At 41.3% G+C, this 20,707-nt stretch overlaps 1 protein-coding gene across 1 annotated transcript; it reads left to right on the top strand.

The window, feature by feature from the left end:
* Positions 1-546: 546 nt before the first annotated feature.
* On the top strand, positions 547-18,973 carry LOC122697372 (zinc finger protein 397-like). Its single transcript, XM_043908147.1, has 7 exons — positions 547-618; positions 1,133-1,183; positions 1,550-2,058; positions 2,347-2,476; positions 12,833-13,278; positions 13,796-13,943; positions 17,318-18,973. The coding sequence occupies exons 3-7, from the start codon at positions 1,630-1,632 to the stop codon at positions 18,667-18,669; spliced, it is 2,505 nt and encodes an 834-aa protein (XP_043764082.1). The 5' UTR covers positions 547-618; positions 1,133-1,183; positions 1,550-1,629; the 3' UTR covers positions 18,670-18,973.
* Positions 18,974-20,707: the final 1,734 nt, after the last annotated feature.

The following is a 20,707-nucleotide window of genomic DNA, read 5'->3' as shown; positions in this document are numbered from 1 at the left end:
CTAATGCAAGATGTTAATAATAGGGTTTGTATGTAGACAGGAAAGGGGTTTGGAGGGGACATATGGGAAGCTTTTTCTATAAACCTAAAAGTACTGTTTAAAGACTATAACGTTTTTTAAAGCTATTTTTCAGCAAAAGGACATAACTGGGAATAGAAAGGGAAGTGGGAGCCAGTATCTGGTTTTCATATAACAGCTCATACCCAGAATATAAAAAAAACTTTTCACTCATCAATAATAAATACACTACAAAAAGGGCTCGTGGCTAGCTCCTGCAGCAACGTTGTGGGTGATTTAACCTTTATGGATCGGCTCGGATTTCTTCAGGAGGCAGTGGGAGAGAGAAGGGAGTAAAAATCCAAACTGCCAGAGTGAAGTGGTGCGCCCAACCTGGCCGAACCAGGAGGGGGAAACAAAACCCGCAGCCGAGAAGATCATAGAGAGGACCACGCCTCCGGATTCCTAGGCGCGCACCGGAAGCGGCCTCGTGGTCCTGGGCGCCTTTTACTCTGTCTTTCTGGGTTCCTGGTTGGTCCGGCGGGATGGTGATTACAGTTTTCTCTTAACTAGTTGCCAGGGATAGTCTCCGGGAAGCGCCAGCCATCCCCAGAGCTGCGGGTGAGCGGTCGTACTTCTCCCCAGCCAAGCTGCAGAATTTCCAATCTCTGTTGTCGCGAAGGGCAGAAGTGGGACGGGGAGAGCTCTTTGCAGCGTGTGTGTCCTGTTGAAGGGCAGAAGTGGGACGGGGAGAGCTCTTTGCAGCGTGTGTGTCCTGTTCTCCCCCCAACAAGTGCACACGGTGCTTGGTAATGAGCTTCAGTGACGATTTGTCTCTATTGTTAGATTTGGATTTGTTGCTGTTTTTTGTGGGTTTTTTTTTTTTATACTTTATAGAATAGCACAAACGACTCAGATTTTGCTTGCTAATTCTCAGTATTTCATACACTATAGATGCTGGGGGTGTCTCATCCGACGCAGAGGTGCTTATTGCTTTACTCCCTGAACGAAGACTATAACGAGTTTATGGAACTTTAGTGTTTTACTCCCCTGTATAAGTAGCTTGATTCCTTTAAAGATAAAGGTTTTACCAGAAAAATAACTTTGACTCTGCTCATGTGCTTTAACTCTACAGGAGTGTCCCAAAATCCATCCCTTCTTGCTGAAGCAGTTCTAGGAAGGGATGGTAGGTTATGAGTATGCATGGAAGAAAGCCTTGGCAAATGGACTATGGTGATCCCACAGTCTCTGGCTCATGTGCTTTTCTTCCTGTAATGTAGTTTTTATAAACTAAAGTCTTTAAATTCTAAGAATGTGGCCTTATTTCCCACAATAGAAGTTCTGATACTAATATTTATGTTGCATTTTGTATATCAGCAGCAAAGTGCACTTTCTCACTAATTATCTGTTTTTGTGGGTCTCAGGAATATTGTTTTATAATATTCCACTACTCAGGAATATCACCTTGGCAGTGAGTCTGCATTACTAATAACATAGGTTCTTGACTGCTCTGGTTATTTTGCTTCTTTAATAGTGGGTTCTTCTCCCACAGGAGTGCTCCGATTCTAAGGTTCTTCCTGATTCCTGGGATGTAAGCCAAGTGACTCCTATCCTGAGTCATTGCAGTCTAAGATGTCCACCAAGCTGAGAGAGGATCCAGTCTTGACTCCTGTGGTCCACACTCCAGAGGAGCAGGAGGGTCTGAGAATAGTGAAGGTAGAGGAAGAGGAGAACCATGCTTGGGAGCAGAAGCCTGGACAACTAGGGAATGTGCACACTTATCAGGAGCTTCTTCGTCAGCGCTTCAGACAGTTCCACTATCAAGAGGCCCCTGGACCTCGAGAGGCACTGAGACGGCTCCGGGAGCTCTGCCAAAAGTGGCTGCAGCCTGAGAGGCACAGCAAGGAGCAGATCCTGGAGCTGCTGGTGTTGGAGCAGCTCCTGAGCATCCTGCCAGAGGTGGTTCAGGCCAGGGTATGGGAGTATCATCCAAGGAGTGGAGAGGAAGTGGTGACTGTGCTGGAAAATCTGGAGACAGAACTTGAAGGCAAAGGACAACAGGTGGGAAAGGGTAATCCATTGTTCATTTATGAGCTCACCAGGGGTCTACCAGCAAAGACAGGGGCCATGAGTAAGCAAGAGGAGAGGGATTTATGACCATCATTTTCTGGGCTGAAGCATTATCTTTCTGTTTTCCCTTTAAAACTCTGCTGATTAAGACACTGGTTTCTTTATTCTGCTTTCTATACCTGTAGGAAATTTTATTTTTAATCAAACTCTGAGGTTTAGTTAGCTATTGCCAATCTTTCTGGTCCTTTCATAAAACCAGCTCTACTGGCATGTCCTTAGGTCCAAGCCAGTGCACATTACAAACAAGAAGTGCTATGGAAGGAAGTGAGACCTGCAAGCCTTACAAATCAGTCACAGATCGTCCAGCTAAAGTGTGATCCTTGGGAGAACTTTATTCTGCAAGAGAATGGTAAGCTTTACAGCATGAATTTTTGTGATCTTTTAGAAGCACTGAGCCGGAGAAGGCAATGGCACCCCACTCCAGTACTCTTGCCTGGAAAATCTCATGGATGGAGGATCCTGGTAGGCTGCGGTCCATGGGGTCGCTAAGAGTCAGACACGACTGAGCGACTCCACTTTCACTTTTCACTCTCACACATTGGAGAAGGAAATGGCAACCCACTCCAGTGTTCTTGCCTGGAGAATCCCAGGGACGGGGGAGCCTGGTGGGCTGCCGTCTATGGGATCACACCGAGTCGGGCATGACTGAAGTGACTTAGCAGCAGCAGCAGCAGAAGCACTGAGCATAGCATCTGCTAAAAGTAGTATTTCTGATGGAAAAAAAAAAGTGGTATCTAGAAATAGCAGAAGAAATTTAACACCAAAAGGTTATTTACAAAGTGAGCATATCTAGAATTGATTTCACTTTGAATTGGGCTATGTGCTATTTTTTAACTGGGCTGTTATAGTGGTTTACAATTCTGTGAATCCAAATCATTATGGAACTGTTTAAGAAATACTGATGCCCAGATCTACCATAGATTTACCACAGTGGGCCCTAGTATTATATGTTTTAGTTAGCTATTATCAGAGAACAATAATGGTAGTTTATATTTTAAAAAGTCAAGTGCTGTAGAAAGATAGAAAATGAAAATAAAAGTTCCATTCCCAAGAATTAACAACTGTGGGCCTTTCATATACAATCCAGCCAATCTAGAGCCCAGTCCCCCAACCATCTCCTTTATCAAGCTTTCACACACCAATTTTATCAGTAGAGTTATTTTATTCTTTTTAATGTTTAGTTTTCTGTTGCATACATGTATTGTAATTAATTTAATGGTCTCCTACTGATGTACATTTAGGCTTTTTCCAGTATTTTTGTTATTTTAAACAATGATCAGTGGATGTCTTTATGTAAAAATCTTGTGGCCATTGTGTGAAAATACTGAAGGAAAAATATTTCTATAAATGTAGTAAGAAATTAACAGTCACTAGATTAAAATAGGCTACTTATTACATAGGCAACAAGGTTATAGTGATTACCTCAGGAAAGTAAAAGGACACAAGGTGATGGAGAAGGAATTGGGATTTGGGCTTTTTACTTTTATGCCTTTTATACCATTGAAATTTTTACCTTGAGTATCTGTTCTTTTTGTAACAAAAATAAAGAGCACAGTCTTTAGATTCAGATTAACTCCAAGCCAAGCTAGTCATGTGATCACAGACTAATTATTTAATTTCTGTGTTTCAGTTTCTGTTTCTATTACCTAGCTTATTGTGTTACTGTGAGCATCACCACAAACTGACTGATCACTTGGTGTTTTAGCTATCTATTTCCATGTAACAAACCACTCCAGAACTTAGTGGCTAAAGGGAACAACCATTATGTTATCTCTTACAATTCTGTGGATTGATCGGGATTAACAGGGTGGGTCTGCTGCTGTACGTGATATTAAATGAAGCTGTAGGTATTGAGGACGTGCCTGGACTGTGATGCTCGAGATACTTCACTCACATCTCATAGCTTATCCGGAGATGGCTAGAAAACTGGGCTTAGCAAGATTATGAGATGGATGGGCCTCAGGTTATCTTATTCTCTCAGTCTCCATGTATCTCTTTAGTGGAGTAACTAGACTTCTTAACATGGTAACTCAGGGATCTCAAAAGCATCTTTTAAAGTCTTAGTCCTTGAACTGATAAATCATCACTTTCACCATATTCTGTTGGATAAAGCAAGTCACAGGCCAGCCTAGATCCTGTATGGGAAGGGGTTGGACTACACAAGGGATGGATACAAGAGGGTATGTTCATTAGGGACCCTTTGAAGACTCTTGGGAAATTTACATTTCATTCCTGCCATTCTGAGTTTTTGATCTGGACTGAGGCCCAAAAGCCTTTTATTTATTTATTTTTATTCTCCAAGATTCATAAATACAGTAACTGTCAAACCCTTAGGATGATAGTTCTTAATTATTTAGCACAATCCTTGATGTTAATAAGCATTTAGTAACATTATCAATTATTATTACTAACCTTACTTCCAAACCCTTATGTAGGATATGCAACTCTTAAATAATCGACTTGCTCTTTCAGCCGATGAGGCCAGGAATACAACTGGTGAATTTGCCCCAAAGCAGATTTCTGCAGAAAGGAATTCATTGGATGCTTTCCAGGATCCAAAGTGTGGAGAAACTTCTCAATATAGGGGTAAATCAGAACACCAAAAGGCCAACCCCACAAGAGTAAAACGACACAAATGTAAGGAATGTGGAAAGGCCTTTGCTCAGAGCTCAGGGCTTGTTCGACACTGGAGAATTCACACTGGAGAGAAACCTTATAAATGCAATCAATGTGGAAAAGCCGTCAGTTATAAATCAGCCCTTCTTTCACATCAGGAAATTCATAATAAAATAAAACGCTCTCGGTGTAATGAATGTGGGAAAGCCTTCAGTCAAAACACAGGCCTGGTTCTTCATCAGAGGATCCATACTGGAAAGAGACCTTATGGGTGTAAAGAGTGCGGAAAATGCTTTAGTCAAAGTTCACACCTTATTGGACATCTGAGGATCCACACTGGAGAGAAACCCTTCAAATGTAATGAGTGTGAGAGGGCCTTCACTCAGAGGTCAGGACTCATGGAACATCAGAGAAGTCATACTGGAGAAAAACCCTACATGTGTAAGGAATGTGGGAAAGCTTTCCAAGGGAGCACCAGCCTTACTCAGCACCTGAGGATCCACACTGGGGAGAAGCCCTACCAGTGTGAGGAGTGTGGCCGAACCTTCATTCACAGGTCGAGCCTTGTTCGTCATCAGAGGATCCACAGAGGGCAGAAGTCTGTGTCTATATCCTAAGCATAAGAAAGCCTTCAACCAGGCCTTACTGAACACTTTAGAAAGCTATGCTGAATACAGACCTAATCATTTTGTAATAAATTGAAGAAATTGGGGATGTGGTGTCTCCATTATCATTGTTATTCTAGGTTGTCAAACTAGAAGACATTTTGGTATCATCCATCAGATTGAAAGAAGCTGGTAGCTTGTCTCTGGAGCAGACCACATTTTGGGCTGACTCTTTTATGGATGTTGCTATTTCTTTCTCCCATTCTTTTAATCCTTCTCCTTTGTGGTCCTACAGCACTTTTGTTCCTAGAAGTCACTATCATCACATACCCTGAATATCCTGATGACACAGTGGCTCTCAGATTTTGAACGGAGGACCACTGAGACTGTTAAGTGTGCACACTGTGCAAAGGAGAACTTTAGCAGGATGAGTGAGGAAAGTGACATTGTTTTTAAAGTTACCTAAATGAGGGGTAAGCTAGGTACTTTTTTAACTAGGTAAGTTAAGTTTAAAAGCAACTACTCAATGACATAGCTTGCTGTTTTGTTTGCCTCCTCTTCACCTTATTGGTGAGAGAGGAAGTCCCACCCTAAGATTCTGGGGATGGCCAAACACATGACACCTGGCTCTGGACAGATGGGATTGACAAGAGTTTATTAGTCATGTGTACTCACAGCCTAGGGGAGGAGGGCCACATGGGAGCAGAATAAACAAACAGGAGCTTTGGGATACAGGCTTCATAGTAATAAGATGAGGTGATGTCTGGTTTCCTTGGGAGGATGTGATTGGCTTGTTTGAATAATTTCACTGGAGGGGGGGGGGGCGGCAAGGAGGTGAAATCCAGTAGGTTGAGGACCAAGTAGAGTGTAGCTAGTCCACCTGATGGGGAACTAGCCAAGTGGGATCACTTCCTGCTGGGTGGGAGGCATATACAGCAAGAGTGGAGGAATTGATGGTTAGGCTTTTGGTCCCTCTGAGGCTCAAAGAGGGCTAGGTGGCTCAGTGGGAAAGAATCCACCTGCCAATGCAGGAAATGCAAGTTTGATCTCTATGTTGGGAAGATCTCCTGGAGGAGGAAATGGCAACCCACTCCAGTATACTTGCCTGGAAAATCCCATGGACAGAGGAGCCTGGTGGACTACAGTCAGTGGGTCACGAAGAGTTGGACACGATTGAGTACACATGCATGAGGCTCAAAGATGTCAAGGTAGCATATGAAGTTTTAGGCCTTGTTGCTTACTTTGTCAACTTAGAAAAAAGGCATAGTATTTAGGAAAGAGTTAAAATGTATATCTGTGCCCTCAAATTCTACTCTTCATTGATATGTCCTTTTTTTCCCCCCTCTTTCTTTCTGAATCCCAGTGATACCCACTCTTCCAGTTACCTCTAGGAAAAAATCTCAGAAATACCTTTGACCATCCAGCATGCCAGTTGGACTTGATTCCATATTGGTAATAGGACTGAAGAGACATCAGGTAGCAGAGTATCTTTAATGCTTTTCCTACATCTTTCTGACTTTATGCTAAAAACCAGTGGTTTTCTCAAGCTCAACTCCATCACTGTCCCTCACACATAATCATCTGGATGTTTATGTCCTCACTACTTTATCTTTGCAACGTTTGGAACAGGCAGTCTAAAAATCATTGGTATTGTCTTCTACTTTGAATGAAATATACTGTCCACTATTGTGAAGACTTGAGAAACTGGAAAGTTTATGAGGTAGAAAGTGTATAAAAGTGAGGTATTTCATTATATTCACATTTTTATGAGAACGGTATAAATAAATAGCCACCCAAGAAAAACTCTGGAGGTGCTAGTTGTTCATTCTTACTGCCATCATACCACTTCTGCTTTATTCTGCCTTGTTTCGTGGCTCAAGTAGGAAATACCTGAGAGCTATGAAATTTTTCATAAGCTGAAATGGCATAAAGCAGAGGGAGTTACCTTAGGACACATCTTGCTAACAGATGGACAGAATCGAGGTAAAGCACAGACACAGTTCAAAGCTATAGTGGCTTAATGCTGAGACGCTGAGTATAGTTCCGAGAGAAGGAGCCAGTGACATCACTCTTGCGGCTTGAGGTACATGATGCCTTTCTACAAGGCTGGCAGCAATGCAAATGCTCAACGTTGTCTTCACTTTTCACCTTTTTTGGGTAAAATCCTCTTCAGCTTTATTTAGCAAAAGCAGATACTAATGTAGGTCTTTATTTGTAAGGGCAAAGTGGCATAATGCAGATTTCCAAAAGGCAGGGGATACTTGTATTTCTTGATTTCGTTTAAGTACAAATACTTAAAAAAATACTTTAAGCGTCAATAATTTGACCTTTGTGGCCTTCCTAACCTTAGAGTTAGGGACGTGTTTACAAAAGATGTGTTATTATAACACATCTCTCCACAGTGACTTGGCTAGTACACATTTTTGAAGACACTGTGTTCAAAGAATGGTTATTGCCTCCAAGTGTGTCATGCATTTTAAGGGTATATACAAGAAAAAAAATTGATAATACAAAACAAGAAGGACAGATAAACACAAATCAAAAACAATTCTGCCTGGGAGAATTAGGAAAGTATATAAAGGTGGACATTAGTCAGACATTAAGGATTAGTAGGATTTTGGTATTTTAGTCAAGATTCTCAGAAAAAATATATATTAGATTTTTTTTTTTCTTAAGAATTGACTCAGACAGTTGTTCAGTTCAGTTCAGTTGCTCAGTCATGTCCAACTCTTGGCGACCCCATGAACCGCAGCCCACCAGGCCTCCCTGTCCATCACCAACTCCCGGAGTTTACTCAAACTCATGTCCATCGAGTTGGTGATGCCATCCAACCATCTCATCCTCTTTTGTCCCCTTCTCCTCCTGCCCCCAATCCCTCCCAGCATCAGGGTCTTTTCTAGTGAGTCACCTCTTCCCATGAGGTGGCCAAAGTATTGGAGTTTCAGCTTCAACATCAGTCCTTCCAATGAACACCCAGGACTGATCTCCTTTAGGATGGACTGGTTGGATCTCCTTGCAGTCCAAGGGACTCTCAAGGGATTCTGCAATACCACAGTTCAAAAGCATCAGTTCTCTGGTGCTCCGCTTGGTTTATAGTCCAATTCTCACATTCATACATGACTACTGGAAAAACCATAGCCTTGACTAGACGGACCTTTGTTGACAAAGTAATGTCTCTGCTTTTTAATATGCTGTCTAGGTTGGTCATAACTTTCCTTCCAAGGAGTAAGCATCTTTTAATATCATGGCTGCAATCACCATCTGCAGTGATTTTGGGGCCCAAAAAAATAAAGTCTGACACTGTTTGTCCATCTATTTGCCATGAAGTGATGGGACCAGATGTCATGATCTTAGTTTTCTAAATGTTGAGCTTTAAGCCAATTATTTCACTCTCCTCTTTCACTTTCATCAAGAGGCTCTTTAGTTCTTCTTCACTTTCTGCCATAAGGGTGGTATCATCTGCATATCTGAGGTTATTGATATTTCTCCCAGCAATCTTGATTCCAGCTTGTGCTTCCCTCAGCCCAGCGTTCCTCATGATGTACTCTACATATAAGTTAAATAAGCAGGGTGACAACATACAGCCTTGACATACTCCTTTTCCTATTTGGAACCAGTCTGTTGGTCCATGTCCAGTTCTAACTGTTGCTTCCTGACCTGCGTACAGGTTTCTCAAGAGGTAGATCAGGTGGTCTCGTATTCCCATCTCTCAGAATTTTCCACAGTTTATTGTGATCCACACAGTCAAAGGCTTTGGCATAGTCAATAAAGCAGAAACAGATGTTTTTCTGGAACTCTCTTGCATTTTTGATGGTCCAGCGGATGCTGGTAATTTGATCCCTGGTTCCTCTGCCTTTTCTAAAACCAGCTTGAACATCTGGAAGTTCACAGTGCATGTATTGCTAAAGCCTGGCTTGGAGAATTTTGAGCATTACTTTACTAGTGTGTGAGATGAGTGCAATTGTGCGGTAGTTTCAGCATTCTTTGGCATTGCCTTTTTTGGGGTTGGGATGAAAACTGACCTTTTCCAGTCCTGTGGCCACTACTGAGTTTTCCAAATTTGCTGACATATTGAGTGCAGCACTTTCATAGCATCATCTTTTAGGATTTCAAATAGCTCAGCTAGAATTCTATCACCTCCACTATCTTTGTTCATAGTGATGCTTCCTAAGGCCCACTTGACTTCACATTCCAGGATGTCTGGCTCTAGGTGAGTGTGAGTGATCACACCATCATGATTATCTGGGTCATGAAGATCTTTTTTGTACAGTTGTTCTGTGTATTCTTGCCACCTCTTCTTCATATCTTCTGCTTCTGTTAGGTCCATACTATTTCTGTCCTTCATTGAGCCCATCTTTGCATGAAATATTCCCTTGGTATCTTGAATTTTCTTGAAGAGATCTCTAGTCTTTCCCATTCTATTGTTTTCCTCTATTTCTTTGCTTTGATCGCTGAGGAAGGCTTTCTTATCTCTCCTTGCTATTCTTTGGAACTCTGTATTCAGTTGAGTATATCTTTCCTTTTCTCCTTTGCTTTTCGCTTCTCTTCTTTTCACAGCTTTTTGTAAGGCCTCCTTAGACAGCCATTTTGCTTTTTTGCATTTCTTTGTCAGACAATTGGGGAGCTACTAATTCCAAAATATGCAGAGCAGGCTGGCAGGGAATGCAAGCAGGATTCCTATGTTACAGTTTTAAGGCAAAATTCCCTCTTGAGGATATCGCAGTTTTGTCTCAAGGCCTTCAGCTGAGGGCTGAAGGATGAGCTGATGGCTGATGGCTGGTGGATGAGGCCCACCCATTATGGAGGGTAATATCCTTTGCTTAAAGTCAACAGTTTGATGATGGGAAGTCCCAGAGCAGACCGTTGATAGCCTTTATGCAGACTGTGCTCTGCTGGTCATCTCCCCCATCCAGATGGCCTCTGGCCAACTGCTGTTTGCCAGCCTCCTCACAATAAACTGGAAAATTCTGAAAGAGATGGGAATACCAGGCCACCTGACCTGCCTCTTGAGAAACCTATATGCAGGTCAGGAAGCAACAGTTAGAACTGGACATGGAACAACAGACTGGTTCCAAATTGGGAAAGGAGTAGGTCAAGGCTGTATATTGTCACCCTGCTTATTTAACTTATATGCAGAGTACATCATGAGAAAAGCTGGGCTGGAAGAAGCACAAACTGGAATCAAGACTGCTGGGAGAAATATCAATAACCTCAGATATGCAAATGACACCACTCTTATGGCAGAAAGTGAAGAGGAACTAAAAAGCCTCTTGATGAAAGTGAAAGAGGAGAGTGAAATACTTGGCTTAATGCTCAACATTCAGAAAACTAAGATCATGGAATCTGGTCCCATCACTTCTTGGGAAATATATGTGGAAACAGTGTCAGACTTTATTTTTTTGGGCTCCAAAGTCACTGCAGATGGTGATTGCAGCCATGAAAGTAAAAGACGTTTACTCCTTGGAAGGAAAGTTATGACCAATCTAGATAGTATATTAAAAAGCAGAGACATTACTTTGTCAACAAAGGTCCGTCTAGTCAAGGCTATGGTTTTCCCAGTAGTTATGTATGGATGTGACAGTTGGACTGTGAAGAAAGCTGAGCGCCGAACAATTGATGCTTTTGAACTGTGGTGTTGGAGAAGACTCTTGAGAGTCCCTTGGACTGCAAGGAGATCCAACCAGTCCATCCTAAAGGAGATCAGTCCTGGGTGTTCATTGGAAGGACTGATGTTGAAGCTGAAACTCCAATACTTTGGCCACCTCATGGGAAGAGGTGACTCACTAGAAAAGACCCTGATGCTGGGAGGGATTGGGGGCAGGAGGAGAAGGGGACAAAAGAGGATGAGATGGTTGGATGGCATCACCAACTCGATGGACATGAGTTTGAGTAAACTCCGGGAGTTGGTGATGGACAGGGAGGCCTGGTGGGCTGCGATTCATGGGGTCGCAAAGAGTCGGACACGACTGAGTGACTGAACTGAACTCAACTGAACTAGTTCGATTCACAAACCTCTTTTCCATTTCTTGCCCCAGGATGGTTTCCCCAACTCCTGAACTTCCCACTGACTTCTTAAATCTCCATTGTCTTCTGGCCCAAGCTCTTTCCCACATTGTACTTATTTCTTCTCTACCATCTCTACTTTCTTAGTGTTTCTTGCTAGTTTCAGCATATTCACGAGGTCCTAAAGGATTGCAATCATGTTCCTTCCTTAGAGGGAAGGCTCAGTTCCCTCTTAGAGGGAAATCTTGTTCTGGGCGCAGGACAGAGGAGATGAAAACACCCAGGGAGAAGGCAGAGGGGAGAGAAACTGGTAGCGATGCCGACTGCCAACGGCCTACCGCCATTAAGGAAGAGGGCAATCATTTTTTTCCATGTCGTCACCAAGCATTCCTCCCTTACACTTTAAGTTAAGAAACGTATCCTGACGGGTTCACAAGAGCGAGTGTCCGAAACTTTTTTTTTAACTCTCAGAGATCCAGTAATTGGGTTTAGTGTTATCTGTCAAAGCCTTTAGTCCTGAACCGCTAGAAACGAACCTGTAGCGTCCTAGCACTGCAAGGTAACTAGGAGACGCCCGGCACGTGCGCGGAGGCGGGTCACGGGGGCATGCTCAGGGACGTGACCTCCTGGAGTCGCCGGAAGCCGGGCGTGCCTGAGCGTCCAGTTCCGGGAAACGAGTTCCAGCGCTCCTGTCTGGTGAGTCTCCTGTGGTGTCCCTCCGCCTTGTTCTCGGGTTCAACCCTGCGAGACCCCAGACTTACTGGGCCGCCTGGAACAGCCAGCACCGGCCCTGGTTCCAGCTCGGGGACACCCGGTGCCTGGAGAGGCTGGCAGCAGGCATCTGTCTGAGAGGCTTGGGGAAGGCTGACCCCAAACCCCTCAGCCAGGCTCTAGTCCTGGGTTTGGGGGTCCCCTTTTTGGCAACCATGCTTCCCACGCTCTGACGAAACCAGGGCCACCACTGCTGTGTGAACGAAGTGAAATTCCGCTCTCCGTTTTGCAAGATTAGCACGAAAATATCAGTAATTTTCTGGCTATGGTTCATAACTTTTCCTTTCCCACAAGTTGGATCGTATATACCCAAATGTGGAAAAATTGTGCCAAGTGATTAGACATTTTTGTTTTAGTCTGGGGCCACATCCACGTACTTAACGCCGGATTTTGGAGAAATGTTCCATTAAGTGCAAGTCTTCATTCCACCCTACCCCCGGCAATTATATAATTTTACTTATCTCCTTCACATATTATACACTTTTCATATTGGTTGTGTTTATTTTACTGTTTCAACTAGAATGGACACTCTGCTAATGCATTTCAAACACCTTGAACTGTTTCTGTGCAAGGTAGGCTTCTAAAAAATATTTGTGGGTTTAGTGAATTAATAAAATTAGTTATCTTGGTTACAGGTCGTCGTCTTTCTTGTGTGGGTTCTTCGAAGTATTTGCCATGTATCCCTTTATCACTTAATTCTTATTCCCCAGGGTGCCCTCAGAAGCCTTCACTTGAAACTCCAGGCATGATGGCTGTGGACACAAGAAAGTCTACTGGTCAGCTGTTCCAAGCCCCATGGGGTCAGCAGGGCCCTATGATGGTGACAGTGAAGCTGGAGGAAGACCACCCCATGAATCAGGGTCTCAGCCTTCCAGAGAACCAGCCTCCTGCCCAGGAGATCTTCAGGCAGCAGTTTAGGCACTTCTGCTACCAGGATTCCCCTGGACCCCGGCTTTCCCTGAGCTGGCTCCAGGAGCTCTGCCATCAGTGGCTCAGACCAGAGACACATACCAAGGAGGAGATTCTGGACCTGCTGGTGCTGGAGCAGTTCCTGTCCATCCTGCCCCAGGAGCTCCAGGTCCCGGTTCAGGAGCATCATCCAGAGAGTTGGGAAGAGGCAGTGACCATGCTGGAGAATCTGGAAAGAAAGAGAAATGTACATATAGGAAGAGACAAGTCTGATGTGGTTGTGGGGAACTGGGAGCAAAACTTTCTCAAGTGTGGAGGCTCTGAGAACAATGGGAAAACCTAGCATTCAGCAGGGAACTGAGCTTCTTTCTAAGCCAGTCATGTAAGGAGGGGAAGGGTGGGAAACAGGAGATTCACGGATGGAGTAAAGATGCTGAAGGCATTCTGTAAGTATCATGCTGTGTACTCTACTAGTCATTTCAACATTCACAGCAACAAAGAACTAGGTGGTATCACATATGGCAACTAAGTTCAGAGAGGTTGTGTAACTTAGCGGAGGAGACGTAGCCAATAAATGAAGTGATAGACAGGATTTGATCAGACTTTCTGATCAAAAGGTAAGCATCACTTACCTTTCTGGCTACCTTTTAGCACCCTAAGGCCCTGGTTTCTCTTCTAGTCTCTCCAGGGGTGTTTCTTGGAGACTCCTTTCTGAGGTTTAGTTCCTGTTAAATTCAGGCCTAATGAGTGCCGCTTGTCTCTAGGTTTCAGCTTGTGCTCTGGAACAGAAGATACTTTTGCAGACAATGACCCTTCAAACACTAAATGAAGAATCTTCATATACCCAAGTTCAGCCTCCAGCAGTGCAGTTCAAGGGCGAAAGACCTGAGCCCCGACCATCAGAGGAAACAGGTGAGACAAGAATTTCTCTAGGGAATTTGGAATGAAATGAAGTCCCCCCATTGGTTTTTTTTTTTTGTGAAGTATGACATGTTACTTCTTTGTGACGAGAGTTGTCAAAGGATATGACAAAGCTGACATTTTAGGTAATAATGATTAAAAGGTGATAAGTCATCTTAGAACAGCCTCAGTAGTATGTTAATTTTAAATATGTGTAGTTGAATTTTCTGCAGATCGTCTGTAGCAGATGTTACTTTCAAGTATTTTGATGCTTACATCCTTAAGTAGACTCTGATAGGACATTAACATTGTAAAACTATATTGACTTTTTTGAAAGTTACCTCTTATTATTACCAGAGAAGTATATATGCATTGTAGACAGTTAGAAAATACAGAGTTGCAAAATAAGAAAACAAGCATAATATTCTATCATCCAGAGATTACAGTGACTTATTTTATATTTGAATATCTTTTGTATGCATATATGTGTATACACACATTCCTTTCACTGAAAAGAGATCATTTCTATGTGCTATTTTGTAATCTATTTTGTTCAGTTAATTATCTTCCCTTTTCCTTGGCAATACATTTTAATGTTATCTAAACTCAGTGCAAATTCAAATTGGTCCATTTTTTCCAAAATGTCTTTAAAGCTGATTTGTGCAAACCAGGATAGAATCCATGGCTGTGTGAGACATCTGGTTGCTTTAGAACAGTTTCCCTTTCCCATTTTCCCTTTCATGGCCCAGACATTTTCATGACCCTGGGCAAGTTTCCTACTCTGTGAAGCTTTCTGGTTGCTTCCTCACTGAATCATTTATTTTGCTGCCCATGTATGCTGTATTTCCATAAAATGGAAAAAAGATTGAAAGACATGGCAATATGAGTCCTCCATTGAACAGCAAATTTTTCCCATTTATAACTGTGTGGTGTCACTTTGGCAGTATGTGATTGGCTAGTTTCCCAGCAACGAAATACAAAATGTTTGAGAATTCTTCTATGGATCAATCATTTTATTAAGTGTTGCAGAATGATTTTGTAACTTTTTCATTCCTTCTATGTTATTATTAACTGTTAGTCTTCTTTATAGTGAAGAAATCATCAAATCATCTGTTTGATCACTTCGTATTAGACAGTCAAGATTGATGCTTAGTTTCCCCCCGTATATACCAATTTTCAAATTCAAGGAATGGTTTAATAGGCACCTCAAAGGACAACATGGGATTTTAGGACTTTCTTTGTGTTAGTATCATTATGGGCTAGTAATTTTCATTGAGTCAGTGTGTTTCAATCTACCACAGTTATTACTTGTTTCAAAGCTCAGATTGATACATCTTTGCCTAGTTTGGATGTCTTCTACCCTGTTCCTCACTCTTTTTGCCATGACTCTATGAGCTTTGAATCCTTGCTTTCTGAACAAAATTAGTTATTCCATGCTCACCTTGTACTTTCCCTAGACCCAGATTTGGTATCAACCCTTTCTGAAGGAGCTTTAATTCTTCTTAATGGAGAAGGCTATTGAAGTACAAAATCTGGATGCTGGGAGTGTTCTTTTTCCCTCGGGTAACAATACTTCTAGCACATTTTATGGGTGGAGCTAGATGTACATTTTTTTTTTCCTAAAAATTATGAGTTCATATTGGTGTATTCAGTTTTGTTTTACAATGTTCCATTATTTTTCTATATCATATTTTGTCTCTGCATTTACTTTTGTTAATTCCTTCCTCATGTTCTCCCTTGTTTTTAAAATTTATTTATTTCAGATTGTAGTAGTTTGTATCAGAAGTGTTCCCAGGAAGCATAAGTAGGGGGAATGAGACAGAAGAGAGAAAAGTGTTCCTAAATGAGCAGATTCTCTTGGTTAATTAGTTGTCCTTTTTATTTTTTTGAGCTGGATCGATCTGTATATCTATTACTAATATAAATATTTGATGCTACAAACATTTCATGGAATACTGATTTTGATGAATCCCAAATGTTTTGAAATGTAGCATTTTAGTTATTTTCTAGAAAATCTGAAACTTATTTTTCCTTTGAACCAACAATTGAAAGTTTTAAAATTTTCAGATGGAAGGGCTTATTTTCTGATTCTGTTACTAATTGTAGATTATTGTTATCAGAGAATGCTTGTGTTGTTTACACCTTTTGGAGTTTATTATGGTTTTCCTATGACCCAAAAATTAGTTTTCATTAAAGGTCACTGCACATCTGAGAAGGTGTTCTATTTTCCAGATACAGAACTTGATATACATGTTTATCCATAGATTTAACAATCTTGTAAATCTTCTGAATGTTTATTTTTTTGTCCATTTGGTGGTTTTTTCTAGACAGAGAAAGAATGATTAACGTCTGTTATTTGAAAATAAATAAATAAATAAAGTCTGTTATTTGTTTTGTCTCTTTATCTCATCTATAATTTCTGCTCTAGAAATCTCATCTATAATTTCTGCTCTAGAAAATTTGTTCCTTTCTTATTTTCTATGTAATTATTCATATCTGTTCCATGGTCACTATAAATTGTAAAGTTTATTTATCGTTATAAAGTATTTTTCTTTGTCTCATTTCATGCTCTTGGCTTGAATCTCACCTTTTTTCCGAAACTGAGATCATGATGCCTCTCTTTTTATTTGCATTTGCTCAATTTTCTCTTGCTCATCCTTTATTCATAACTTTACTCAATCATTTTATCTTAGATATGTCTCTTGTATATTTAGTGTAGTTGAATTTTTCTCTGCTCAATTAATGACCACAAAGTTAGCAATTAAACCACACACATTTATTATCTCATAGTTTCTCTGGGTCAAGAGTCTGGGTATGTGGCTTAGCTGGGTCCTCCACTTCTGGGTCTCTTACAAGGTTGCTGCCAAAGATAGGTTCTCACCTGAGTTGTGACTGAGGAAGGATCCACTTCCAACCTCACAAGGATGTTGGCAGGACTCAGTTGTTTGTCAGTCACACAGATAGAGAGCCTTACTTCCTTCCTGGTTGCTGACCACCTTCAGTTCCTTGCCACATGGGCTTCTCTATATGGTGGCATTCTTAATCAAAGCCAGCAAACCAGAAAGGAAGGGTGTCAATAAAGAAAGTCTTATGGTAGGTGGAAATTACAGTCTTAGGTAATCACAGAAGTGACGTCTTATCAATTTCCCCATATTGATAAATCAGTCATGCTTTATTCTTTCTCACCTGTATTGCTGTATACATCTGTATTACTCCCATTCCTTTTATTTGGCTCACCTGTTTCTCTGAATCCCTGACACTAAATAAAGAAAAGATAGAAAGTGCTCTGTTAAATCTGAAATAAACATTAACCCTCCTAGCTGTCTGTCTGTTAAGTCATTTCTGAATTGCCTTTTCTCCTCAAATTGTGTGGTGTGTTGTTTCAGATGGTGAGATGAGGACTGAGAATTTGACATTAGAAGTGAAACAGGAACCTTGTGAAGAAACAGAATGGTGTAGGGAGGGGTCTGATGGACATCATGAAACCATATGTCAGCATGCCATACAGAGAGGAGACAATGAGCCTAGTGAAAATTTGGAAATGCAGAATGGGGATGCCACAGGTGAGAAAATACATGAATGTGATGAATGTAAGAAAACCTTCATCTGGATGAGAGGCCTTCATATGCACAAGAGGATCCGCAATGGGAAGAAACCATACTCCAGTACAGAATTTGCGCTTTACAACAAGGAAAAGCTTGATCAGTGTAAAGAGGGTGGCAAAGACTTCAGTCAGAAAGCAGGCCTCTCTCAACATCTCAAAATCCACACTGTAGAAAAGCCTCATCAGTGTAATAAATGTGGCAGATGTTATAGTCAAAGATCAGTTCTTTCAAAACATCAAAGTCTCCACACTGGAAAGAAACCTTTTGAATGTATATACTGTGGGAAAACCTTCTGCCATAGTGCAGACCTCACTGAACATAAACAATTGCACAACAGAGAGAAGCCTTATGAATGTAATGAATGTGGGAAAACCTTCAGGCAGCGTTCAAATCTTACTGAGCATCAGCGAATTCACAGTAAAGAAAAACTTTATGAATGTAAAGTATGTGGAAAAGCCTTCACTCAGTATGCAGGACTTAACCAACACCGGAGAATCCACACTGGAGAGAAACCTTTTGAATGTCCTGTATGTGGACGAGCTTTTAGCCGAAGCTCAGAACTTATAATACATCACAGAATTCACTCAGGGGAAAAACCTTATGAATGTGCTGAGTGTGGAAAAACCTTTAGAGTGAACTCAACCCTGGTCATACATCAGAGAATTCACACTGGGGAGAAGCCCTATAAATGTGACGAGTGTGGTGAAGCCTTCAGTCAACACTCAGGCCTTAACAAACACAAGTTAGGAGGAAAGCACAGAAACCCTCCTAAACTAAGAAAATATACATGTGATGAGTGTGGAAAGACCTTCACACAGTTAACTGGCCTGAGAAACCACAAAAGAATCCATACTGGGGATAAGACCTACCAATGTCCTGAGTGTGGCAAGGCCTTTACAAGGGGAGAGCATCTTATTGAACATCAGGGGATTCACAACAAGGAGAATCCTTATCAATGTAAAGAGTGTGGCAAAGCCTTCAGTCAGAAGACAGGTCTTAGTCATCATCTCAAAATCCACACAGGAGAGAAACCTTTTGAATGTTCTCAATGTGGGCGAGACTTCAGCTGTAAATCAAATCTCAATAAACATAAAAGAGTCCACTCTGAGGAAAAATCCTATACATATAAATAGTGTGGAAAGGCCTATTAGGTAGAGAACATTGCTAATCCAACATCAGAGAGGCCACATCCTGCTAAGCCTCAGCAGTGGTGTGAATGAGGTAGAGCCTAGAAGCTCAGCTCTGATTAGTCACCATAGAATCCACTAAAAAGACTCCTTGCCAAGATGTCTAGTGACAACTTCAAGTAGAATTCAGAATTTTTTTAAATTGAGGTGAAATGTTTCTTAAACTTCATTACTTAAAGAATGTCAGATATACTGTGTTGAAAAGTTGTTTAAAGGTCATAAATGCTGGAAAAGTTGAGAATTTGGGAAAATAAACATCAACAAGAAATTTACCTGTAATTAGCTTTGTTAAATGCAATGAAGTGTCAGTTAATACAATGAAAAGGTAAACAAGGGCTTCTGTTAAAAAATTATACTGAATTCATGAGTTTTTTATGTTTTGCTTTTTGAAATCATTTTGATTTCTGAGTAGCCTTAGCCTAGTTTAATGTTGAAATTGCTTTTCACAGTACCAGTTGAGGTCACTGGAGTATCCAAGAGCTTGGAATGTGTGAGATCAGTTGTCTGTTTCTCTTCCACCTTGTCTTCCTAACCAAGTCTCTGACCAGAATTGGGTGGCCTGCAGACCCTTCCCAATCCTGACATCTCCCCACTGCAAACCCCCTCCCCCCCCCACCCCAGAACTAGCATTTCCTGGTGAAAAAAGATGTGTTACATTCTAAGTGATGTGGAGGGCATAGAGGTTTGGGCCCACAGTACATCAGTCTAGTGTGGCCATCATGGCTAAAGCCCAGAGCACACATTTTTTATTGTGAACACAGCTCCTTGAGTTCAAACAGAGGACAAAAGAGAAGAGGAGAAAGTAAGCCTTTCATTCCAGCATTTTCCATCTCCTACAAATTACATTAACACAACTGAAATCTTCAGCTTCAGCACTGCATACCTCCCTCAGTCAATGTAGTGAGGGACTTTGCTGAAGCTGGTAATAGCTTTCAAGCACTGGAAAAATATTTCCTCAGTTTTGTGACTGCACTTGACTTCTGTTGGATTTTACAATATTTATCGGGCAATAGAATTCCCTGTCAATAGCAAGAAAATCTGGCCCAACCATGGTAAAAATATTGGTGTATTTAAGTCCCTCTTAGGCTACCTAGTCTGATGATTTGTCATTCTGTCGCTTTTCCGCTCTACTGCATTTAATCCTCTGAAAACAAGACTCTCAAAACTTTCCTGTTCATGGAGAATGTTTCCCCTTGTCTCTTTGTAGTTACTACCTCTCACTTCCAAGGTGAATAAAACTATCATTTCTCTTTTAGGCCAATGATATTTAACTCTCTTCAGGCTCCAGCCTATCCATATAAATACAGTGTTTTCTTAAATGGCAAATATGGAGCATTAAGAGTTATTAAATATTGTGTCAGTCTTTGAAGCCCAAGTCAGGTGTGACTCACTAGTCCCAACACTTTTTTTAGATGTAATTTGCATATTCAGATCTACAACAAAATGATTCAATATTCATATGTATTATGAAATAATCACCAGAAAAATGTCTAGTCAATATCCATCAACACAGGTAACAAAATTTTCTTCTTTTGATGAGAACAGTTAAGATCAACCCTCTTTGGAGAAGGAAATGGCAACCCACCCCAGTATTCTTGCCTGGAGAATCCCATGGATGGAGAAGCCTGGCGGGCTACAGTCCATGGGGTCACAAAGGGTCAGACACGACTGAGCGACTTCACTTTCACTTTGCTGGGAATATCTACAGTGCAAACAGGAAAAAAAAAAAAAACCCTCTTAGCAACTTTCAAGTATGCAATATGGTATTAACTATAGTCACCATGTTGTATATTACATACCAATGACTTTACAACTGGAAGATTGTACCTTTATTCACCCATTTCACCCTTACCCTCTCCCCCAACTCTGGCAACCACCTACCTGTTCTCTGTGAATTTTATTTTTTTCCTGTTGTTTTAGATTGCATGTATAAGTGAGGTCATATGGTATTTGTCTTTCTCTGACACTTCACTCAGCATAATAT

Source organism: Cervus elaphus, chromosome 7 (genome assembly GCF_910594005.1).
Source record: "Cervus elaphus chromosome 7, mCerEla1.1, whole genome shotgun sequence".
In the NCBI taxonomy this organism is placed as follows: domain Eukaryota; kingdom Metazoa; phylum Chordata; class Mammalia; order Artiodactyla; family Cervidae; genus Cervus; species Cervus elaphus.
The sequence above is the reverse complement of the archived record's forward strand: the minus strand, read 5'-3'. Positions and strand labels throughout refer to the sequence as shown.